At 42.8% G+C, this 25699-nt stretch overlaps 1 protein-coding gene across 8 annotated transcripts; it reads left to right on the forward strand.

Annotated features, from left to right (window-relative positions):
- Positions 1-4509: 4509 nt before the first annotated feature.
- Positions 4510-25699, forward strand: NQO2 (N-ribosyldihydronicotinamide:quinone dehydrogenase 2). Of its 8 annotated transcripts, none has more exons than XM_081058016.1 (9): positions 4524-4648; positions 4731-5050; positions 5453-5564; positions 7973-8114; positions 9647-9811; positions 18050-18180; positions 20712-20825; positions 21716-21817; positions 23456-24111. In XM_081058016.1, the coding sequence occupies exons 4-9, from the start codon at positions 8108-8110 to the stop codon at positions 23630-23632; spliced, it is 696 nt and encodes a 231-aa protein (XP_080914142.1). In that variant the 5' UTR covers positions 4524-4648; positions 4731-5050; positions 5453-5564; positions 7973-8107; the 3' UTR covers positions 23633-24111. The 8 variants fall into 8 exon arrangements, with proteins under 8 accessions (XP_080914145.1, XP_080914142.1, XP_080914143.1 ...); XM_081058017.1 differs by having other exon boundaries at positions 4731-4994; XM_081058015.1 differs by lacking the exon at positions 5453-5564.

The following is a 25699-nucleotide window of genomic DNA, read 5'->3' on the forward strand; positions in this document are numbered from 1 at the left end:
GAAGAAGCCCAATATAAGATTGGTTTTTGGCTTTGTAATATTTAAAGTGGTATTTAGAGTCTGGAATATTGTGCCATTATTTATGGGACACGCTCTTAAGTTAGTTTGGGCATTCCCCAGACTCTCCGGCCTCAAATGGCAGACCCAGCAGTTAGATATATTTTCTCCCTTAGTGATAATCCAAGAAGAATTGATAATAAAGTTATTTTACTACGGTAGGCTTAGGCAGTCCATTAATATAGAGTAAAAGGATATAATGCTAAGTAAAACTTTCATGATGAGCAGGGATGGACTCCTGGGGAAGGCCCCTCAACAAGTCTAACTTATTTGTTTTCCTTTTGGAACAGAAGCTTGAAGTCTTTTATGGATTTACAAGAATTGGTCGCACTTTCTGTCTGGCTTTCTGGAGGGACCTGCAGGAACTCATAAGAAACAGGTTCAATTCGAGACAGATGTACCCAGTTGTTGATTCTTTGTAATTTGAAAGCATTTGGGGGTACCTAACAGAACTTGGTAGGGCCCCTTCCATTTGGTTTGAAGTTGACTCTCTGGTGACCCTTCCTTCCAAGTTTTTAATAAGACATAGTCTCCTGATTGTAGTAGAGGGTCTAATTGAGTCTTAGGGGATTAGACAGAATGCTTTTGCCGTAATTTTGGAGTACCTTTTGTACTTGGCTTAATGATATGAGATAGTATCTGTTGAATTTCTTTATTAAAATACAGATCTAAAGTTAAGAAGGGCTTCCATTAAGTCATTTCAAAGGGCTTCAATTCAAGGTGTCCTTGGGGGTTACCTGGACTAACAGTGAGATACGTAAAAGAGTTACCCATGTTTCAGAAGTTTCTTGGCAGAATTTAGCTAGGGTTTTCTTAAGGACATGGTTAGCTTTCTCTACCTTCCCTGAAGAGTGGGGCCTATAGGAAGGGTATAAAGATGATACTTAATTCCTAAAGCAAAGGCTACTTGTTGGGTTACTTTAGCAGTGAAAGAATCTGTAAGCTCCTCGGCAATCCAAATCTAGACATAATTTCCTTAAGTAAAAACTTAGAAACTTCTAAGGCCTTTTTAGTCTGGGTGGGGAAGGCTTCTATCCACCCAGTAAAAGTATCAATAAATACTAATAAGTACTTAAATTCTTTGCATGATGGCATTTGGGTGGAATCCACTTGACAATCTTCCCCAGGAAATGATCTCTTGTGTTGTACTGGCTTTAACAGAAGATGTGGGATTGGGTGGCTCCCTTGGTCATTAGGAACACAAAGTTCAAACACTCTGGTTACTTCTTTAGTGGTTTGAGATAATCCCTTCCTTATAAAGATATGGGAGATCAACTTGTATAAGGAATCTTCACCTAACTGGGAAGTCATGTAAATACTTAATAACCTTCCACTGTTCAGACTTTGGGAGGAACAATCATTCCTTATCTGTGAACCATCCTGGGCGGGGGTGGGGTCTGTGTGTGGGGGAGGGGAGCTGGAGTGAGGTCTGTTTTGCCCTTGTAATCTAAGGTGAAATTGAGTGTGTAATTGCGAGGCTGGGCATCTGGTATGAGGGCTGCCTGGAAAATTGCCTTTTGTGCAATTTTGGCTGCTTTACCTGCTTGTTTCCTTTGATTATATCTGAATCTCCCTGGCAATGAATGAGCTCTATCTCTTGAGGTTCATTTACAGCTTCTAAGAGCTGTAAAATTTCAATCTTATGTTGGATTGGGGGAATGTTTGCAATAAAGAGATCTGTTTCTTTGCAGATGGCAACATGTGCATGGAGCACCATAAATCCGTATTTTGAATCAGTGTAAATATTTAGCCTGAGTCCTTTGCCCAATTGTAGTGCTCCAATGAGGGCAATAATTTCTGCTTTTTGAGCAGAAGTATTAGCTGGTAAAGCATTAGCCTCAGTGGTATCTGATAAGTTCACAGTAGCATATCTAGCCTTCCTGAGTCCCTTATCCATAAAATTGCTTACAAAACCATTCAGCATCAGGATTGGGTAAGGGCTCATCCTTTAGGTCAACCCTACTTGAATAGACTTGTTCTATAGACTCAACACAATAGTGGAGGGGAGTTTCTAGATGAGGGATAAGCAAGGCATTAAAGTAGCAGGATTTAATGTTTGACAGGTCTTGAGAATAATTTTAGCAGCACCTGGCAAGAGGATCTGTCACTTTCATAAACGTCCTCCTGTTAACCACCGATGTCCCTTTGTTTCTAACACACTTTGTACTTGGTGGGGGCATCAGTACCTCAAGATGCTGTCCTAAAGTGAGTTTGGAAACTTCCACCAAGAGGGTGGTGGCTGCTATGACTCATAAGCAGCTGAGACAACTGAAAGTTACCTGATCTAATCATTTTGAGGCAATTGGCCCTGGAATGTTCCCCACCTTCTGAGTCAATAGTCCTAAAGCTCTCCCAGTCCCCTAAGTCCCTGTCTGGAGGGGATGGCCCCAGCAGCCACTGGTCCATAGTTAGGGGGGTGCTGAGGCCCCCTCCCTTCTCCACCTGTCACCCCACTTGGGGTGTTACTTCCCCCCTATGGTGAGACTGCTGCTCCCTACACCCCAAAGCTCTCCTGTGTCCCCCCTTCGCAGCTCCCTCTGGGGTTCACCTGGCCCTGAAGGGAGACCTGGAGTCCCCCCACCCCAGAGAAGACCCCAGCCCACTGAGGGGGAGAAAATGGAGCCAGAGAGAGAAAATTTTATTTTTCAATTACAGTTGACATAATATCATATTAGTTTCAGGTGTACAGCATAGTGCTTAGACATTTTATACACCTTACAAAGTGATCACCACCATAAATCCAGTACCTACCTGGAACCATACATCATTATTACAATATTATTGACTATATTCCCTATGCTGTGCTTTACGGCCCTGTGACTCCTTTTATAACTGCCATCTTGTACTCTTTAATACAGTTGAACATCAAAATGACAAACAATCCCATTAAAAAATGGGTAGAGGACCTGAATAGCCATTTCTCCAAAGAGGACATACAGATGGCCAACAGACACCTGAAAAGATGCTCAGCATCACTAATCATCAAGGAAATGCAAATCAAAACCACAAAATCATCTCACCCCTGTCAGAATGAATTACTTATCAAAAAGTCAACAAACAAGTGTTGGCAAGAATATGGAGTAAAGGAACCCTCATGCACTGTTGGTGGGAGTACAAACTGGTGGAACCACTGTGAAAAGCAACATGAAAGTTCCTCAAATATACAAATGGCAAATAGACATATGAAAAAATGCTCAACATCGCTAATCATCAGAGAAATGCAAATGAAAACCACAATGAGATATCACCTCACCCCAGTCAGAATGGCTTTCATCAACAAGACAAATAGTAACAAGTGTTGGAGAGGCTGTGGAGAAAAAGGAACCCTCATACACTGTTGGTGGGAATGCAGACTGGTGCAGCCGCTATGGAAGGCAGTGTGGAGGTTCCTCAAGAAATTACAAATAGAATTACCATATGACCCAGCAATCGCTCTCCTGGGTATCTACCCCAAAAATATAAAAGCATTTCTCTATAGAGACACGTGTACGCCAGTGTTCATTGCAGCTTTGTTTACGGTGGCCAAGACATGGAAACAACCAAAATGTCCTTCGATAGATGAATGGATAAAGAAGTTGTGGTACATATACACAATGGAATACTATTCGGCGTTAAGGAAAGATGATATAGGAGCATTTGTGACAACATGGATGGATCTCGAGAGAATAATGCTAAGTGAAATAAGTCAGACAGAAAAAGCAGAGAACCCTATGATTTCACTGATATGTGGTATATAAACCAAAAAGAACAAGACAAACAAATGAGAAACAAAAACTCATAGACACAGACAATAATTTAGTGGTTACCAGAGGGTAAGGGGGTGGGGGGTGGGTGGTGAGGGTAAGGGGGATCAAATATATGGTGATGGAAGGAGAACTGACTCTGGGTGGTGAACACACAATGGGATTTATAGACGATGTAATACAGAATTGTACACCTGAAATCTATGTAAATTTACTAACAATTGTCACTCCAATAAAATTAATTAAAAAAAATAATAAAATAAAAAAAAAAGAAAGTTCCTCAAAAAAATTAAAAATAGAACGACCATATGACCCATTCTTCTGGGTATTTATCAGAAGAAATCAAAAACACTATTCAAAACTATATAGGCACCCATATGTTCATTGCAACATTATTTACAATAGCCAAGATATGGACCTTCATCTGGTGACCTGGATACCCGACCTACCGGGCGGGTTCCCGCTCTTCGAAGCACGGTGGCCGGTAGCCACAATGCACTCAACCCAGGCCCAGCTTCAACCCAAGGGAGGTGGGGTGAGGCCCTGGGCGGGGCCAGGGGCGGGGCCAGGGGGCGCGTTTGAGGAGGGGCAGAGTGTTGCCCGGCAGCAGGCAGTGGTGAGGCGGGGCTCGGGGAGGAGCTCCGAGCGGAGCGGGTCCGCCCACCCGGGCCTGGCGTCTCCAATCGGGGCAGCCCTGGGGCGCACGCGCGTGCGACGGTCCTGCTTCTGCCTGGCGTCTGCGCGTGCGCGTCTCCGCCGGTCGGAACCTGCGCAGGCGTCCAAAGCTTCCGATGCGCAGGCGCTGGTCCGAGTCCTGCGGCTCCACACCTCGGGCGTGCGGGCTCAGGGTGAGTGTCTCCACTCGCCAGGTAGCGGGGGGTTCGGGAAGCACAGCTCCTGGAGTGCGGCTGTCTGTCTTTCTCTCGGCAGGGACTGCAGGGCGGGAGAAGTCTGCTGATTTTCACGTCCCAACCAGAACAGAGACACGTGGTTCCTGTTGTTCTTTCTATGGTGGACCACTGACCATTTCGAAACTAGGATTGTATTTATTAATACTTCTTCCTAAACCCTACTGCATGCTGGGCCCGGTTATAAGCGTTGAACAGAATCGTCCCATTTAATCTGCCCTCAACCGTATTACACATGAGGAGACAAATCAGGAAAGTTACAAACAAGGAAACAGGGCAGCCCAAGGTCAGTTCGTAAAGGGAGTGATCCAGGGAGCACACCGCACGATTGGCCGTCGTCGGGTACGTCGTGGCCGTCTGTAACAGAACCTCAAGAAATCAGCTTCTTTCACCTTTAATCTCTCAGAAAATACCAGCCAAAAAATACATTCAAAGGAATGTGTATTAAATAATGCATGCTTCTAACAGTCCTATTTGTAGTTCTGGAAAAAAATGGAAATAACCTAGTTGCCCAGAAATAGAGAAATGGTCACAAATGGGCACCCAGACAGTGGTGTAGCTACATCGTGAAATGTTATCTAGTTAGAATGACAGGCACAGAGCCTGTCATAAGTATGGAAAAGAGGCAAAGTGAAAACATAGCTTCTGGATGCTGATTAAAATGAAATAATGTACACCAAAAATATCAGAGCCCATTTGATATGTAGTTTAATAACCACCTGGTTCTTTTCTACTACTGACCAGGGTAAGTGCATAATTTCTAACAAAGGAGAAAAGATGACTGCTGTGAAGTGGGGTGCTAAGGAAGATGAATGAGGGGAAAGTGAAGAGCACTGAAGAGCAACTCAAGAGCCTGGTTTGAATATTTCCTCTTATTTTGGACAAGTAGCGTACTTCTTAAGCCTCAGTTTTTTATTCTGTACAACTAGGAGAATTGTATGAGATGGGGAGTCACAAACTCAAATGTCTCAAGTACGGCCTGTGTTAACTGGGCCAAGCAAAACAATAGGGAATGGTGAGGCCTGGGGATGCAGAAGGTTGCACGCCCTATTATAGGCATTAAAATTAAAGCGTCTCCTCCAAACCAAAATGTCTTTGGGCCCTCACCCTAAGAATCTCAAGATAAGGTGTTATGTGAGTCTACAGTGGCACTGTATAACCTTTTAAAACATTTCACATTCCTAAAATCTTGTCTCTCTCCTACAGACACCGCCCACCTCTGACTGCATCACCCACTACCCAACTCTTTTTTTTTTAACCATAGGCCAGTCAACAGATTTTCTTGAACGATCCAGGCCAGTTCCCGTATCATGCCTTACACTTGCTATTCCCCTAGATACTTGCATGACTAGGTACATATCATCATTCATCCCTGTTCAGAGGTGCCTTCTTGGACCATTCTATCCTAAAACAGTAAACACACTCCTGCCATTTTATCTGTTAAAGCACTTATTTTCTTATCACTATCACTATTAGCATTGTTATTAGTATTTGTCACTAGAATTCTATGGTTGCTTTGTTTGCCTGCTTATTTTATCTGCCTCACCTCTCAGTCTAAAATTTCATTCTCACCTATCTTGTTCACCACTTTAGCCTCAACACCTAGTGCAGTACCTGGCCAGACAGGGAGTCCTCCTACAAGCCACAGACAAAACTGAATGAATGTGTAGATGGTTTAAGAATTGTGTCCCACTCACTGCTGACGTTAGACAACACCAACTCAACTTTAACAGCTTAAACACAATTTAGAGTTTGATCTCTCATGTAAATAAGTTTGGAGTTTGGCAATCCAGAAGCATCTCACAGTTCCAAGAAAGCATCAGGAATCCAGGTTCCTTTTATATTTCTGTCCTACCACCCTTAGTTTGTAGCCTCCAACCTCAGGATAACAAGATGACTCACTGAGTCCTAGCCATCATTTCTCAGTGCAGCTCGGAAAAAGGCCAGTGGCAAGGGTCAAAATGGTACCTCCCTTCCTCACCTGCTTCCCTCATCCCTCCAACACATGAGTCAACTCCTTTAAGGATATTTCTTAGGAGCCCCACCCAATACCTTCTGCTTACACCTCATTGGCCACCCCTAAGTATAAGGGAGGCTGTGAAATGTAGTCTTTAGTTGGGCATATTGACACCTGAATAAATTCAGGGACTGTTAAAGAATAAGAGAGGGGATATTAGGTAGCTAAAGAGGCAGGTTCCTAACTGTTCAATCAATAGTCAATTTAAGGGAATGGGAAAGGACTTTAAATCACCTTTGGGATGTGAGGGCATTTGAAGTTCTTGTCCTCTGACTGATCAGAACTGTTTGCTCCCTCTCCTACTCAAGTGTTTTGCCTTCCCCAAACTCTGCTGCAGCCATAATTATTTAAGCCTCTTTTCCTTTCTCTCCCCAGGACACCCTGCCTGGGGTAGAGCCCATTCCCCTGCACTCCACCTTCACTTGGCAGTATTCTTCATATCTCAGCCCTTTACCTCTTGGACAGCTGGAGTTATGGAGCACCCTGGATGTCGGGCTCTGCTCCAGATTCCAGTGGTGGCCATGGATAAGCCTGATTTCTGTCTCTCTGTTCTTTTTGTTGTCCTGTAAAGATGCACTCATACATTAAAATTGTCATTTGGGCAGCATCTCCACACTGGCCCTGAGTCCAGGCTCTGAGCTGTTTTTTCTGACAGAGGGAACAGGTTTGTTGGAGGCATTTGTCTCTCCCAGAATGAAGCCAGTTAGTGAGGATTCAGGCCTCCCTCGTGTCTGTGAGGCTGTCTAGGAAGAGCTAACATTTTTCCAGAGCCTTATTATGTGCCAGCCACTATGTGTATGTACTATCTCTCTTGCTCTTCTCAGTCATTCTGGTACTTTGTAGAGGATGGTAGACATGGTAGCTATGAATTTCTTACCAGTATCCTGGTCCTCTGTCTGTTCTGCTACATTGATTATGTAGAGAGAAAACTTGGGAGCGGGAGGAAAGACCGGCACGACTCCTGCTTCTTATCAGATGTCTCATCAGGATTTTTTCTCTATGGCTGCCCTCACAGAAGGTTCTGAGTCCTCAAAAAAAAATATATATATATATATCGGTTTTGACATCCTGTGCTATTTGCCCTCTAATGCCTAACTCTCCAGAGGACTTCTTGCCTCTCTTGAAAAGCCTTTTTTTCTGATAAGTTTGCATGCCCTTCATGAAGTGGTGGTGAGGCCTAGAGGCCATACATCGACCTCACCACCTTGTCTCCTCACCTCCCTCAAGTGTTTGTTTTTCTCTTATAGTTGGGGCAACTGAGGAGAGTGACCACATCTGAAAGCCTGTGGCTCGCCACACCAAATACTTCTTTGCCCAGGATTAACAGCAGAGTTTCCTCTTGACAGGATTCAGAAAAAAAAAAAAAATCACCTTCCAAAACCATGGCAGGTAACTATTAACTATGGGGAAGTTAAATTTGTTTCAATTAATATTTGTTACGAAAAAAATCCAAATAACACTGAAGTGTATAAAATTTGTTTTATTTATAATGTGGATTACTACCTGGAATTGCTTACCTTGTTTTGTATTTTTTCTTTTTACTTCTTTTATTTTCTATTTCAACTCTACCAAATATAAGTTCCTCGAAAGTAAGGGTCATGCTTATACAGTCTCTGGAATGACCCCCCAGGACATAGTAGGTGCTCAATAAATAGTTGTTGAGTGATTGAGACCCAGGAGTAGTAACCATGGTTAAAAATTCAGTATGACTCCATCTTTACTTGTATCTCTGCTCATGAAACACACCCAATTCTGCAACATCTTTTTCTCTCTGAACAATATAACGTGAAAATCTTTTCATTTCAGAACATAAAAACCCACCTTATTTTACACATTGTATTGTACATTAGGGTTTCTCGGCCTCAGCACTACTGACATTTTGGGGGCCGTCCTGTAGAATGTTTAGCAACATCCTTAAGGCTCTATCTACCAGATGCCAGAAGTATACCCCATCCCCAGTTGTGACAACCAAAAATGTCTCCAGATATTGTGAAATATCTCCTGGTAGGCAAGACTGTCCCTACTTGAGAACTATTGGTGTGGATATTTCCTATTAAGCTCCCAAGTAGAGTTCATTTATAACAAATAAATCTGAGAAGTTAAAATTAAAAATGTTAATTATTAATTTAACTCATGGAATCCAACCTTTATACTCAGTTGAATGCCCCCAAATTGTTTGCTTCATATAAGCTTTGTATTTTCTCCTTAAGGGCCTAAACTGAAAATTTTAAATCAAGAGTTTAAACATTTTGGTCTTAGACATTATCTGGGAAAATTTAACCAGATAACCGTAGTTGCCTCCCAGAAGAAATCAGTACATAATCTCACAGAAACTTCTGAACAAGGAAAATACTGCTTCAGAACCTATTGGTAAAATGACACAGCCAGGACCCATAAGACCTGACTTTTCTTAGACTTCTTGTCGTCCTCACCACCAAAAGCAGGGTTCCTTGTGGCCTTGCCTCCCCTGAGGGACTAGGGGTCTGATTTTTCACATCTTGTTTAAGTTTGAAATTTTGATGGGGCCGGAGGAGAGAAAGCAGAACTGTAGGTGAGTAGCTGACGCCTGCCAGTGTAGGCTTAGCACAAAAGATTAGTTACGGTACTTTTTTATTTTGATTTTCGGGAACAGGGCTACTTCTCATAGAGGATAACCAAAATAGATTGGGCTTTTAAAGAACTTGGATGTGCTATTTTTGAGGAATCCTAATTTGACCCATTGTATATTTGTGTATTAGTAAACTCAAGTAATAATGAACTGTGATATAACTGGATTAAAAACTGTCACCCACCAAAAAGGTTGGTATTTCTTAGCTTCAACTGCTATGATGCGCCTGCACATTTCATTTTCATCTTAGTCCTCATTGACTTTTGACAGAGGAATTGATCTTGAAGATAAATCATTTCTTCTCTGGATTTAGGTAAGAAAGTGCTAATTGTCTACGCGCACCAAGAACCCAGGTCTCTCAATGGCTCCTTGAAGAAAGTGGCTGTGGATGAACTGAGCAAGCAGGGCTGCACTGTCATCGTTTCTGATCTGTACGCCATGGACTTTGAGCCGAGAGCCACAAGGAAAGATATCACTGGTGAGTCATGGGACGTGAGCTCTGGGTTTTTAAAAACTTCCTGCTTTGTGTGTGTGCATTTTTTAAATTGAGGTATAACTGACATATTCGTTTCAGGTTTACAATGTACTCATTCAGTATTTGTATGTATTGCAAAATAGTTGTTGCGTCCTGCACAACACAAGCTGTGGGAGGGCGAGGGAGGCGGCGAGGGTTAAACTATCATAAAGAGGCAGAGACTCAAATATAATTAAATCACAGAGGACCAAGGGACTCACAGCCTCAAGGGACTGGAGCCCCGAATCGGAATCGGTCACCGTGGGTATTTATTGATTTTTTACAATAGAGATCACATGATTAGGGGCAGGGTCTGCGAAACTCTTACACCATACAATAATCCTTCATTCCAAATCCCATAATCATCCCAAAGCAACCGATGCATACCATCCCCCAAATGATCAAGGTGTGGTGCATACAATCCCTGGGGGAACAAGTCTCACAAGATAAGATTATCCCATGAGCCAAACAGGAGAGGCGAGATGCTATTGTTCTAATGGGTCCATTACACCTGAGGGTAAAGCACAACAGTTGAGGCATGCGTCAGCAGCTTCTCAGAAGGAGGGGCACAGCTACCTCCTAACTTTACATTAGCTCCTGTGGGTCCTAGGGGGGTCCCGTCTGGCTTAGGTTGTTTCTCCCGTGAGAAATCTTACCCGTCTTTGACTGCAGACCCTGCTTACAAGGACCAAACATGGAGACTTAGGGTAGCATAAACTCAACCCCAATGAGGGACAATCCCGCAGGGTCAGCTTTCCCTAAGGAAAGATTGGAGGGGACAGACTGCTAGGTTGCTGTGTGACTATAAATAGTGACTACAATAAGTCCAGTTAACACTTAACTACCTCACATAGTTACACATTTTTTTCCCTAATAACTTTCAAGATCCACTCTTCTAGCTACTTTCAAATATGCAATACAGGGTTATTTACTGTAGTCACCATACTGTACATTACATCTCCATGACTAACTCATTTTATAACTAGAAATTTGTACCTTTTGACTGTGTTCACCTGTATTTGCCCCCCGCCCAGCCTTAGACAACCACCAATCTGTTCTCTATATTCATGAATTCAGTTAATTTTTATTTTGTTTTGGGGTTTTGTTTGTTTGTTCTTTGTTTTGTTTTTTAGATTATACATATAAGAGCATACAGTATTTATTCTTTTCTGTTTGACTTATTTTACTTAGCATAATGCCCTTAATGTCTATCCATGTTGTTACCTATAACAAGGTTTCATTCTCTTTTTATGGTTGGATAATCCAGTGTGTGTGTGTGTGTGTGTGTGTGTGTGTGTGTGTGTCATATTTTCTTTATCCATTCACCCACTGATGGATATTTAGGTTGTTTCCATGTCTTTATCTTTTCAAATTCATGTTTTCATATTCATAGAAATACCCAGAAGTAGAATTGCTGGATCATATGGTAGTTCTATTTTTAAGTTTTTGAGGAACCTCCGTACTGTTTTCCATAGTGGTTCTACCAATTTATATTTCCAGCAACAGTGCACAAGGGTTCCCTTTTCTCCACATCCTTGCCAACACTTGTTATTTTTTTTCTTTTTGATAATAGCCATTCTGACAGGTGTGAGGTGGTATCTCACTGTGGTTTTGATTTGCATTTCCCTGATAATTAGTGATGGTGAGCATCTTTTCATGTACTTGTTGGCCATTTGTATGTCATCTTTGGATAAACGTCTATTCAGGTCCTCTGCCCATTTTTAAATCAGATTGTTTGTTTCCTTGCTTTGTTTGTGTTTTTTTAATTAAAAAAAGTTTTGAAGAAAAAAGCTAATCATTGCACATAATGTACAATTCTCAATCAAGTCGAAATTGCCACAGTGCAAGTTTGTTTCCCATCCTCCAGACACCCTGTTTTCTGCCCCCGAAGTAACCAGTGTTATCTGTTTTCCTATATCCTTCCAGAGATAGTCTGTGCTATATACATAAAGCATTTACAGGTATATTCTCCATTTTCCCTCTACTTTTTAAAAAAAGGTTGCATATTATACACATTGTTTTGCACATTGCTTTCTTTTTTACTGCTGCAAATGATTCCATTGTATAGAGATCACAGTTTAAGTAGCCCCCTAAGGGCATTTTAGGTCTTTCTCATCTTTTGCTATTATAAACAGTGCTGCAGTGAATAATCATGGTCATACGTATTTTCTTACATATACTAGTATATCTAGAAGTGGAATCGCTGGTGTGCTGGAAAGTGCAGTCTTAATTTTCATAGATAATATCAAAATGCTTTCCATAAACGTTGTACCAATTTACATTCCTACCAGCAATGTTTGCAAGTGCTCATTTCCTCACGGTTACTAACAGTGTTACCAATTTTTTGATAATTACCAATCTATCAGGTGAAAAAATGGTCTCCTGGTATAGTTCTAATTTGTATTTCTCTTGTTATAAGTGAGCTTTATTATTGTGGGGGAGGAAGAAACTCCTCTATGTTCTTCTACCTCTAAGTTCTTCCAGCTGATCTAATAATCAAACAGGCATTAGACCAAGAAGGTTCATATTGCAGAAGTTAGGTTGATAGATTGTTCCAGGTCTCATTAAACCATTCTCAAGAGTTGAGAAAAGTTCAGTTCACTTAAACAGTTGTGTCTCATTTCTGTACTTAGTGATGCCTGTGGTATCCCAAAGTTAGGGCTATGATCCAGGCAATCAGAGATAACGTAACGATTGGCTAATAAAGCCAAGTAGAATAAAAGTATTATGTTTCATGCTAATAACTCTAAAGACATGTCTGTTTAACCAAACCAAACTCAAACCAGCTTTAATATTGATCTAAGTGATGTTGGATCTGCTAGCAGTTTCTGAGTGTGGGCCGGGATCGTGTCTCGTGAAGCCAAAGAATGGAAACATTCTTTTGTTCTGCTTGCCCATCCTAAAGAAATTAGCAAAGTAACCCACTCTTTATCTATCAGATCTGCTCCGTTTGCAGGCCAAAAGGAATTTTATGATTAACCTCAAGGCCTTGTTACATTATGTGCTGGAGCGAAGGAATGATTTTAAAACCTGAAGTTTTAGGATGTGACTGTCTTTTCTTTATTCCACTAGGGACCTACCTATCTACTTAGCAATTATACTAACTAACCTGTATCATTACCTCCTGAGCCCAGTGAGAGAGGGAAATAAAATTTCACATTGTGCTCTCCTTCCCAAATCTCGACCAATCGGTTGTTGATTCTTTTTCTCCCTAGAAGTCCCCCTCCTCAATACATCAGTGCTATTAGCCTCAGGAGTATCCATCACCTGAGCCCACCACACCTTAATAGAAGGTAACCGCAACCATATACTTCAAGCCCTATTTATTACCATTTTCCTCGGACTGTACTTAACCCCACTACATGCTTCAGAGTACCACGAAACCTTTACAATCGCAGACGGAGTGTATGGCTCAACATTCTTCATAGCCACCGGATTTCACGGCCTACAGGTCATTATTGGTTCAACTTTCTTTATTGTATACTTTCTACGCCAACTAAAATTTCACTTCACATCTAAACACCATTTCGGATTTGTGTCCTAAGGGCGAGGTTTGTGAGTTCAGTGTTTGTGAGTTCAGTTGATTCCCCGGGGCTTTTCCAATATACAGTTAAATCATTTGCACATAATGATAATTTCACTTCTACTTTTCCAATATTTAGTACCTTTAATTTCCTTCTGTTCATAATTGTGTTAACGAGATCCCCAGATTTAATATTTAGTAGTGATGGTAATAGCTGACATCCTTGTCTCTTCTTGTCTTTCTTCACTTTTAATAAATCAGTTATTTTCACTTAATGAACAGCAGAGCAAGGACTGGGAAAATAGAGAATATTATGTTAAGGAGCCACTGTTTTTGAAGTGAATAAAGTAACAGCTTATTGTAAAAAATATTTTAAAATATAGGTGAACCAGGTGAACATAAGATAAAAAGTACAAGCCCCTTTCACATACACGCCAGAGTCCTACACTGCACCCGGAGGCAAATAAGCTTGATTTTCTGATGTGGATCATTCTAGATCTCACTCAAAAGATCAACAAAAGTTCATATCCATGTGTAGGTCAATGGGGCCGTTATCATGGTATTTGCTTTATTCACTTAGAGCTTTCCAAAGTCTTTTTAAATATTATGTATGTAGCACTCCATGGTATATATTATAACTTACAGGTCCCCCATTGATTTATATTTATGTTGTTTCCAACTTTTATTTCAAGCCATGTGTCAGGCTTTCTTTTATGGCTCTGGATTTCCTATCTTGTTTAGAAAGGCCTCTCCATAACCACACTCATAAAAATATACTTATTTTCCTGTGATACTTGGAAAACTTTGCTTCGATATTGTCAGGGAGGAAAATGTTTCCTTTACCCTTCTAGGTTCTTCTGGCTGGTCTAATAATCAAATTCACATGAGACAAATTATCAGGAGAAACACCAATTAAACTTCAGTAACATGTATACCTCCTATATAAATGAGATATACTTAGGAAAACTGAGTAACTCTCCAAAATGGCAGAAGTCATCACCTCAAATACCACCTTCAGCTAAAGAGAAAAGGTGATGTTGGGGGTGGGGAGTCAGTTATGGGAGGTGACCAGGAAAAGCACAGGAAACAAGGGTAGGATTGTGCAGACTTAAGTTCAAGCCTTCTCCATTGTTGACAGTTTTTAGAGATTTAGAGATCTTCCTCTTCTTGCTGCAATGAGGGAAACACCCTTCCAAAGGGAGATTTCCCTTACAAATGTAAGGTAGGGCAAACTTCGGTCTATTAAACAGCTTTTCTTATCATCCTGCAGTGACCATTTGAAGCCCCCAAGGCACCTTACTTCATCCCCAGCTCAGAATGTCTTACATACTGTCAATGTAAGAACGTGGAGACATTTAGAGAATCTTTATGAGTTTATCGGAGCCCAAACTGATGACATTGCCAGAAAGCAAGATCTCAAATGCTCCGGAGAATGATAGTTTTGCGGTTTCTTGTAAGCATTTGGAATTAAGGAGGGAATTTAAGGAAGATTACATGAAGGTGGGAGAAAGTAAGGTAGAGGATAGGTAAGATTGTGTGCTCCCTGGAGGGTGGTTCCATCTTCCAGGGGTCTAGAAAAGAGGATTACCCTGGCATTTCAAAGCTGTGTGAACCTAGATGCCAAGAACAATAGGCAGGGCTTGCTTGAGGCAAAGATAACCTTTTACCAGAGAAGTCTACAGGCCAGAGGTGTGACTACCCAGCTAGGAATTTATGATCAGATTAGCCTGTGAGCTTATTTTCAGTTAGATTTATTACAGTGCCTCCCTTTTTTATCTACATTACAAAGGGTACTGTCTACTTGGTTTTCAGAGCTTCTGCCCTGTTTCCTGTTTCTTAAAATTAACCAGCCTAAAATAAAATTATCAATATCCCCAAAGACGCAAATTTTGGGGTGGCAAACTGTGCTCCCCTTGAATATTTTTTAATTCGTCTAGAATATATTTGGCTCATGCACATTTTATTGTCTCTGTTTACCATTGTGGGGGTTCAGAATAATTCACCCCAAGTTGTGTCTCTGTGGTATGAAGATTGTTTTGAGCTAAAGGCCATGGGCTCCAGAAAAACTTCTGCCCCTCCCTTAACTACCTAGAAGAACTTGAAATAGGAGCCTTGCCCATAATAAAAGATTAGAGATAACCTCTTTTGACCTATAATAAGGTGGGGCAAACTTCCTTCTATTAAACATCTTTTCTTTTCTTTCTTTTTTTTTTTTTTGATGAAAAGTCAACATTTATTGAAGATATATATTGTTAGCAACCCAGGACTGCAGTGGAACTTCCTCTGCTTCACAGTAACTTGGCGAAATGTCGCAATTCTGCATTTACTATCAAAGACAAGAGAAACATGGCCCACTATTAAGGCTTCTATTCACACCGTACTGGCTGGCTCTGTCCAAGGTTGTAAAATGAGAAAAGGGAAAAAAAGACAACATGTTTCTTATCATCCTGCAGGGACCCTTTGAAGCCCCCAAGGCACCTTATGTCATCCCTAGCTCAGAATGTCTTATATACCCACCTTCCCTTTCTATCTCTGAACCTCTCATGCATGTCAGGTCTCTGACTCTCTCATGTACGAAGGGCTTGCATATGTGTTTTTGCATTAAATTTGATTATTTTCTCTTGCTAATCTGTCTCATGTCTATTTGATTATTAAAGTACCCCCAGTGTCTGCTATAGGTCCCACATACTGTGGGTGGCCAGAATCTTACCTGGTGACCTCCCTGTGAAAACACAACCTCTTAGGGTTTCCTGTCAATACTGAACCTTACATATAGAAGGCACTCAATATGTGCTTTTTGGATGAAAATGAAATATAGCTAAGTTAAAAGAAGAAGCAAAGAACACTGAAATGTTTTCAAATTATGACTATTGAAGCACTGCGTGTCCAGTTCTCCTTTGGCTCTTCTCCATGCAGCCTGGGGTTTCCCTGCTCCTCCCCAAACCCTGAGTCTGGAGTGGTTCGCACCTGGGCCTCAATCTTCCCACCTTTGCTGCCACTTAGGACCACGTGACATTGAACTGGTCACTCAGTCTCTTAAGTCTCAGTTTCATCTTTGGTAGATTGGTATCATGTCGATGTCCGAGTAGGTGGTGTCCCGGGAGTAAGATGTCTGCAACTCAGGGAGCTGGAAGAAGATATGTGGAGCCAGAGGTAGTGCAGGTCTGCTTTATTCATAGGCTTCCTGGGACATGGCCAGAGTTCCTCACTGCTTCACACAGCTAGACAGTCTCAGGTTATAACCTGCAGCCAGCAGCAGCCTCATAACTCTCAGTAGCCTGTTTCTCAGCAGCCCACAGCAGCTGCCCTGGGGTAGGGCCCCCATAGGCCCGTTTCTCAGCAGCTCTGTACAGTACAGCCCACTGTCTCCACTGTGTCTCCACTGTTTCCGCCCTAGCCATGTCTCTGCCTCAGCCGTGTCTCTCCGCCTCAGCTGTGTCTCTGCCTCAGCCAGTTCCTAAAATGGCCGGACCCCGTCATACCATACAGAGATAAAAGAGGCACATAGCCAAGGTGCTTCCATAAGTGTATTCACAAACATCTTTAGGATGGACGGCGCGACATTTTATCTTATCAGACAGGCAGGCCAGTCAGGGTCAACAGCTGGCCCAGGGAGGGACCCTAACTCCTTTGTCCCTACAATTGGGAATTACATCCATCTCATCAATTGTTGTAAAGATAGAGGAGGTAATGTGAATAGAGCATAGTACCTGATAAGTAGGAAGTTCTCAGTAAATGGTAACCAGTAGTTAATATTGAGTAATGCCTTCTGATGAATCATTTTGGTTGACAAGAAAAAGGCATAGATCAAGGTAACTTATCTTTCATTTTAGTTGCTATGGGTAGTGCTGTAAGTTCTAACCCTGAAACACCTCCTCCCACCCACGGCTATCACCTGGGTTCACCCTCCCCCCACCATGTTTGCTCTTGAATCACTGCTGCAACAGTGAGATTTTCCCAACCCAAATCAGAGAATTTATTTCTTTTTCCTTCTGAAACCATATGGCTCCCCAAGTGGGAAGTTCAAACTCCCTAGCAAGGCTTGCCAGACATGGCCAATCTCTGCAGCCACATCACCTGCATCCCTCCAAACTTTTCACCCCAACTCCTCAAATGTGCTCCTGGTGGCCCTTTTCTGGGCTGGCCAGGTTGTCGGATACACTGCCCTGTCTTTTGCCCAGAATGTCCTTCCTTTCCCCTCCAGTGTTCCCAGCTGCCTGGTGAACTCCTGCTCCGTCTTCAAAACCCAGGTCACAAAGCTCATCCCCAGGGATGTGTTTCCTAAACCAACCCAAACAGAGCTGGTCATTGCCTGTTTGGGCCACGTCTGTACTTAATACACACCCCAGAGTTAGACCACATGCATCTTGATTGTGGGCCATGAGGCTGATCTGGCCTGAACATTAGACTGAGCCAGCTGACCAATCTTGTTTTGTATATTAGTCATCGGTTGTTTATCTTTTTTCTACTGGACTTTGAGTCCCTTGAAAGTACGGACAGTAGCTTCCTTTCTTTTTATTTCCCTAGCCCGACCCCAGGGCCCATCACCTGGTCAGGTGTCAGTGAATGTCTGGTGACTTGCTTTGGGGAGTCCACATAATAATGATGCTGGTGGGATTGGCCGGATGAGCTGTGGCTGCTCCCCTAAGCGTGAGAACATTTGGCCTCTTCGCCTCCAGGTGCTCTCTCTAACCCCGAGTTCTTCAGTTATGGGGTGGAAGCGTATGAAGCCTGCAAGAAGAGGTCTCTGACCAGTGACATAATTGACGAGCAGAAAAAGGTTCAGGAAGCTGATCTAGTGATATTTCAGGTTTGTTTTCCCTCTAATTATTATAATAAATTAGATTCATTCTATATACAAACTATTTCCAAATACTGAGCTTCGTGCTCCTAGCAGTGGTATTGCTGTTTTTAGCACATTTGCACAATTACTTATGTTTTGTTGGGTAAGGAGATCCAGGTAGCCAATATCACTCATTCAAAATCCTGACCCCCAAGTAAGAATGATTTCCCCTTTAGCCCAGTGGTCCAAGAAACATCTGAATCATGCAGAGTGTGTTGCTTTCATTCCCCTCCGATTCCCACCCCCAGTCCAGCAGGGGCTGTGGGAAAACCAGATGTGTCTACACTAGTGTTTATCTAGGTAATTTGGGTCAATTGCAGCTCCTGTTTAAATATCCTGATCATTAAGAGGAAAACCTTTTGTTTCCTGCCGCTCACTGGTTGCCTTTCCTGGCCACCATCCCCGTATTCATTCACAAAGTGCCCGAGGACAGTGATCACTGCAGAAGGAACACTGCTTCTAAGGGCTCTAACTCCCCGCCACTCCTAGAGAGGCGTGCAGTCGTGGATGTGACCAAAAGCCTGGCAGCAAAACATACACATGCTTTTTGGGAGTTGCTGGGTTGATGGAAATCCAAGTCAAACTAGGAAAAAATGGGAATTTATTCTAAGGGCCCTGGTCACTTGGGTCTCCTGACACCCAAGGACAGACTATGGCAAGGGACAGTGGAAACAGAGGCTTAGACACCTCTCCTCTTGCTTCCTCTGAGTCTCATCTGCTTTTCTCCACATTCTGGCTCTGTTCTCTGTCACTGCACACCAAGGACTGGAGTCTCTAGATCCAGCATCTCCAAGATGCATCTGATTGCCTGTTTCCCAGCCCTGCATGAGGGCCAGGAGTGGGCAGGAGAACAAGACCACGCCTTCCTGGCACCACGACTGTTGCGACTGGCCTCAGAACCACGCTCAGCTCTCTCACTCTTGTCTCCCAAGATCAGCTGACCACTCATGTACCGGGGTGGCTAAGCCTGTTCTTTTTATAATGGCTTTTTTTTCTTTTTTTTTTATTTAAAGATTTTACTGGGGAAGGGGAACAGGACTTTATTAGGGAACAGTGTGTACTTCCAGGACTTTTTTCCAAGTCAAGTTGTTGTCCTTTCAGTCTTAGTTGTGGAGGGTACAGCTCAGCTCCAGGTCCAGGTGCCATTGCTAGTTGCAGGGGGCGGAGCCCACCATCCCTTGCGGGAGTCGAGGAATTGAACTGGCAACCTTGTGGTTGAGAGCCTACTGGCCCATGTGGGAATCCAACCGGCAGCCTTTGGAGTTAGGAGCATGGAGCTCTAACTTTTGAGCCACCGGGCCAGCCCCTGGCTTTTCTTTTTTACTACCCCATTTCACATCTCTTGCTTTCACCCTTCTTCCTGATACTTTTTCCAGAGGGTCTGGAATGTTTATTTTTTTCATTGAGCATTACCCTGTTTCCTTGAAAATAAGACCTTGCTGGACCATCAGCTCCAATGCGTCTTTTGGAGCAAAAATCAATATGAAACCCCATCTTACTTTACTATAATATAAGACCCGGTCTTAAATAATATAATATAAGACCGGGCCTTATATTAATTTTTGTTCCAAAAGACGCATTAGAGCTGATGGTCCGGCTAGGTCTGATTTTCGGGGAAACAGGGTACTACTGTTATAGCTCACTATTCACTGAGCAATTACCACAGTAATATGGCACAGTAATGAATCCTCACCACAATTCTGTGAGCCAGGAACTGGTAGTAACCCATTTGCAAATCAGGGAAAGGAGGCATGTGGGGAGGTTAAGTAACCTGCCAGTATCACACAGCAGTAGGTTGTGGAGTTTGGAGCTTGGATTTCAATGCCAAGTCCTGAGTTAGATTTATAGTGAACGCACATGCGTCATGGGCTTTCTTCTACCCTTGGTAACAGATTACTGTCTGTGTCTATCTCTTTTCCTTAATGACGTTGTTGGATATAGTCTTAGGACTTCCATGTCACCGAGGGCACTTCAGGGACATCTTACTGCTGGTGTGAGGAATCTGAGGATAAGGCTTTCGTTTGTGTCAAAATCGGAAGCTTCTCAAAACCTAACTCAGTCTGACTGCCAGATGCCAGCAGCTCACCCCCAGGCACGCAAAGGGGCAGACACTTTTCCATACCTGCCCCTTGTCCCCTTGATCAGGTTGTCACAGACACTGCTGCCACAGAGCCGGTGTCCAGCAGAGCTTCCTAGTGCCTTCCTGCCTGCTTGGGGGCCAGCATAAGGAGACTGTTGCTGGGGGACACAGAGACACCTGTAACAGCTACGAGGACGCTGTCAGCTCTGCCCCACCCCTCCCCAGCGTCACTGCACTACACACTGCATGCTTCAGAGTAAGAGGGAAGAAATGTCTTTACTCGTGCTGCCCCATGGATTACACTCGCCTGCCCAGTCACCTGGGAAGAGGACAGCAGGGTTCCTTCTGAGTCCCCAGATGGACTAAAATAGAAATCTGAGAAAACGCAGTATTTATTTGTCCTTGGTGTTGTCCCCAGTTCCCGCTCTACTGGTTCAGCACACCGGCTATCCTGAAGGGCTGGATGGACAGGGTGCTGTGCCAGGGCTTTGCCTTCGACCTCCCAGGATTCTACGATTCCGGCTTTCTCAAGGTATGTGCTCTGGGCAGTCTCACTGTACACAGCAGGGAGGGGGAGGGAGGCACCTCACTACCTTCTATTCTAGTTTGCTTTTTAAAAAACAAATGTTGAGTGAGCACCAACTATGTGCAAAGGAAGGCCTGTGTGTTGTACAGGAGTGTGAAAAGCATTGTTTGTGGAGTCACAGAGCTTTGTGTAGTGAGGATACAGACACACCCACAACCCACCAGGGCCTGGCCAAGAGGACGTGGGGCTAGTGTCGGGGAGGGTGGTGCGGGCAGCACGGCGACCAGTCCTGGCTCCCAGAGGGCATCTGCTTACACCAGGCCTCACACCAGTGCACTGCTCAGAGCTTCCCCTCCTATGTTTTGAAAATAAGATGATACCTACGTAGCACGGTGAGGATTGCATGTCACCTGCTACTCAATACATGATAGCTATGAATTTCTTAGAAAAATACATGATTTTTTAAATTCTAAAAGCCTCATAAAATAGTACAAATAAGGAAGACACTGGGTCACAAAGATCCGCTTGGACCATAAGTAACACTTCCATTTACCGGGCGGTGCCATGTGTCAGGCACCGCCCACCACCTCATCCAGCCTCACAGCCTCCTCTGCTCAGTGCCTCTGCCTTACCCACTGCTCACGCCACAGCCCTGAAGCCCGCACCTACCAGAAGTCAATGCATTTCCTCTGATCGTTCCCTCCCTTCCTCCCGTTAGATGTAGTTGTCACCTGTAGCTGGGCTTGCTAGAGATCTGAATGTTACATTTTTTCCTCCCTGGAGGGAACTGACCTCACATTTCCCTCCTGGTCATTGTAAGGTTTTGTGTTTGGAATCACAATAGCATTTATTTGTCTCCTCTGGAGTCCACACAAATGCTTTTGCTTTCTCTGCAGGATAAATTGGCCCTCCTTTCGATAACCACAGGGGGCACTGCTGAAATGTACTCGAAAACTGGAATCAGTGGAGATTTTAGATACTTCCTGTGGCCCCTCCAGGTACCTATTGCCCTCCTCCCCGACAGCTCCCCAGGTGTAAAATGAGATGCAACAGAAGCCTGAACCCAGACCATTTTGACTCCACCTGGATACAGGAAATTATAAAACATTTTATTTTACCCTTTTTAATTTTTTACTTAGCACTGCAAAGGTTGGCCAATAGGGACAACATGTATATAATGATAGGCTTTGATATTGTGTGGGCAGATGCTAAGCCAAACCTGGTTAGCTGAAGTCTGCTCTGTGGTCAGAAATTGCCCCAGAGGCCCCAGGTGGGTACTGAGCACGGGCAGAGGTGGAGAGTCCTCCACAGGCCATGTTTCTTGAAGGCAACCTCACCCTAGAACCCTCGTGAGAGATGCCCCAGGACAGGCATTCCCGACAGCCTCCTGCCACCCATAGGTGAGGCTATGGAGCCCGGCTGCACCTCCTCAGAGGGCCCTACTCCAGGTCCCCAGGACTCAGAGCTCAGGGTCACTCTCCCAGGCAGATGCCATGCTGCCTGTGTGCGCACCCCTGGGCCCAAGGGGGAAAGCTGTGGGCAAAGCGTGTTCAAGCAGGCTGGGGGAGGGAGGAAAGCGGTGGGGGTCAGGCCGCCACACCCTGGTACAGAACCAGGAGATCCCGAAACTGAAACCGCGATGGGAACTTTCTTCTAAGTTGTTGTGAAGGGATGTTTGTCCAGGAAGGAGGAGATCACATATTTAACAGTTTGTGAACTTGCTTTCAAAATGTAGACAGTGATGTGTGGGCCTCTTGCCCTCCAACCAACCAACCAACCCCTGATAGGACAGGTCTGGACAAGGGTGTGGGTTTTAAGGGAAGGAATGCAGAGGGTGGAGAGTGATACAAAACTAGTCTTTGAAAGGAGACTACTGAGACAATGATTCCATTTAGTGACACTCAACTGAAGGAAATGATAATTTACAAGCCTGAACTCTTTTTTCCAAAGGCCAACTGGTCTCTTACATGCCATTAACCAAACTTAAATTCTTCTTGTTTTTAAAAAATCTTTATATTTTTTCAGTTTGCAAAAGTACGTATTGTAGAAAAAAGTGAGAGTGTAGAATATAAAAATAGTCCTCTTAATCCCACCTTAAAAATAATCACTTTTAGTAATTTGATGTATTTCCTTATGGCCCATATATATTCTTGCATATATATTTTTTATTATTAGGTTTATTATGTTTTTTGCATGATAGTATAACCATAAATATTGCTTCAAATTTCTTGTTGTTTTCATTTAACATGTATGTTGAACAACCTTCCATGGTGGCACATTGTAGCTAGAATAATCTCTTTCTTTAAAATAAACCATCATGTGAGTGTACCATAATGCGCCAAATCAATAGAAACCGTAAAGTTTAGCATATGAATCAGTAGCAGAGATTACAGATTAATGTGTTATCAGAATAGTTTGGAATTTACAGCTGCTCAGCGTTCTTCACGCACTTGGACAGGCCAGCACCAAAGATTACCCCGGGGCCTTCATCTGTTTTCAGTTACCCAGTAGCATTAAAGTTGTTCAGTTATTTTTTGAAGGTTTGTTTCATACCATTTCCCCCTTTCATTCTTTAACTGAATGACATATAAAGGGTGTGGCTTCTAACCAGTTCTTTTCTTTCTTTGTGGCTGTAGCATGGTGCATTGCACTTCTGTGGGTTTAAAGTCCTCGCCCCTCAGATCAGTTTTGCTCCTGAGTTGGCATCAGAAGAAGAAAGAAAAGGGATGGTGGCATCCTGGGCGCAGAGGCTGAAAACCATCTGGACAGAAGAGCCCATCCACTGCACACCTCCTTGGTACTTCGGGCAGTAACACTTTGTTCCATGTGCACATCACATGAGCAGTACACTAGGAGATGAAGCTGTAATAAAATGGAAATACAACAGAGTTAACTGGATTTATTTAATGATGTGCATGAATGTCGTCAGGGTTTTATACAGCCAGATCCAATATTTCAGTAACCAGCTGGTTGAACTGAATTCTGTTCTGACTAATATTATTCACTCAGGTTTTCTTTTCTAATATCTTTCCATCTCCCTATGTTGAGTCTTCATTGGTTGTTTTCAGATAGTTCTCTTCACATGAAGCTGCATTTGTTAGTTTTGTGTTTTGTTTTAATTCATAACTTGAGAGTTTGTGTTTCTTCATAGGAAGGTTTAATCTGTTCATAGCGAGTGTTTTACTGCTATATTTGGACTTATTTCTTCCAATTTTTTGTAACTTGCATTATGACTATGAAGTTTTAATTGAACAGCCATTTACACTATATTTACATTAAATATAACAATGAGAATTTCCAGACAGTAGTCTGAAGGCATCCTATCACTATGCATGTGTTCATGTAACACTACTAATAATTACCCCCAGCATAGGCACGTGTAGACAGAGGTATCTCCCTCACGCAAGTTTACGAGATGAAATCGCCTCATCATCACTGCTGAGGACAGAGCCACTGCCTGTGGGCAGGGGCCCTGCCTCCCTATTCCCACCACCCCCACACACCCCTGCACGTCTGTGGCACACACTTCTCACTGGGTCTTCCTCATCAAACATCGTCTTGTTGGAATCCTTATCTTCACACAGCTTCCCACCTGCATCATCTTCCTCCTTCCTCAGCATTGGCACGCCCTTCTCCAGGTGCATCTTCGTGCTCTTTTCCATCTGCTGCATCGCCAGCTGCTTTTCCTTATGCGTCTTCTTTCTCATCTGAATCCTCACACACTCAGAGCCTTCCTCATCACTCTCAGAGCCATCATCTTCAAATTCTCATTTTTCAAGGTTATTGTCTCCTAACTCTTTTTCAACACCATTTTCTTCTAATTATTTCTTGGAGCCATCTTCAAACTTTCTCAGAGCAATCTTCGGATTTTCTTTCCAAGACATCTTCCTCAGACCCTTTTTGGGGCCATCCTCCTCTTCAGATTCCTTTTCAGGGCCACCTTCAGAACTTTTGCAAAGCCATTATCATCATAAACTTCTTTTTAAAAAAAGTTTTATTTAAAATATAGCTAACGTACAATATTATATTAGTTTCAGGTGTACATCACCGTTATTCAATAGTACCAACCTGGCACTATACAGAGTTATTACCACGTTGATTATATTCCCTGTGTTAAATGATCACCATGATACGTCCAGCAACCATCTGACATCATACCACGCTATCACAATATTACTGACTATATTCCCCATGCTGTACATTACATCCCCGTGACTTATTGTTTTATATATGGAATGTTGAACCTCTTTTTCTTTTTTATCTATTATACCCATTTTTAATTTTTCAATTAGAGTTGACATTCAATATTATATTCGTTTCAGGTGTACAGCATAGTGCTTAGACATTTCTGTAATTTAGGAAGTGATGCCCCTGACTGGTACCCACCTGGCACTACACATAGTTATTACCATATTATTGATTATATTCCCTATGCTTTACTTTACATCCCCAATACTACAAATTTGTACTTCTTAATCCCTTCCTCCTTTCACCCACCCCTCAACTCCCCTTTCATCTGACAACCATCAAAATGTTCCTTGTATCTATGAGTTTCTTTGTTTCATTTGTTTATTTTGTTCTTTATATTTCACTTATAAGTGAAATCATATGACATTTGTCTTTCACAGTCTGACTTACAACATTCAGCACAATACCCTCTAGGTCTATCCATGTTGTTGCAGATGGCAAGATTTTGTTCTTTTTTTACGGCTGAGTAATATTCCATTGTATATATGTACCATGTCTTATTTATCCATTTGGGGATACCCAGGTTGCCTTTGTGTCTTGGCTTATGTAAATAATGCTGCAATGAACATATGAATGAGCATGTCCCCTTGAAGTAACATTTTTTGGTTTATTTGGATAAATACTGAGAAGTG

This window comes from Rhinolophus hipposideros (assembly GCF_964194185.1).
Source record: "Rhinolophus hipposideros genome assembly, chromosome: 8".
Classification (NCBI taxonomy): domain Eukaryota; kingdom Metazoa; phylum Chordata; class Mammalia; order Chiroptera; family Rhinolophidae; genus Rhinolophus; species Rhinolophus hipposideros.

Coding starts and splice junctions, on each gene's coding strand:
- NQO2 (XM_081058019.1), top strand. Junction 20,826..21,715: donor ACGATTCCGGCTTTCTCAAG/GTATGTGCTCTG, acceptor CTTTCTCTGCAG/GATAAATTGGCCCTCCTTTC. Junction 21,818..23,455: donor ACTTCCTGTGGCCCCTCCAG/GTACCTATTGCC, acceptor TTGTGGCTGTAG/CATGGTGCATTGCACTTCTG.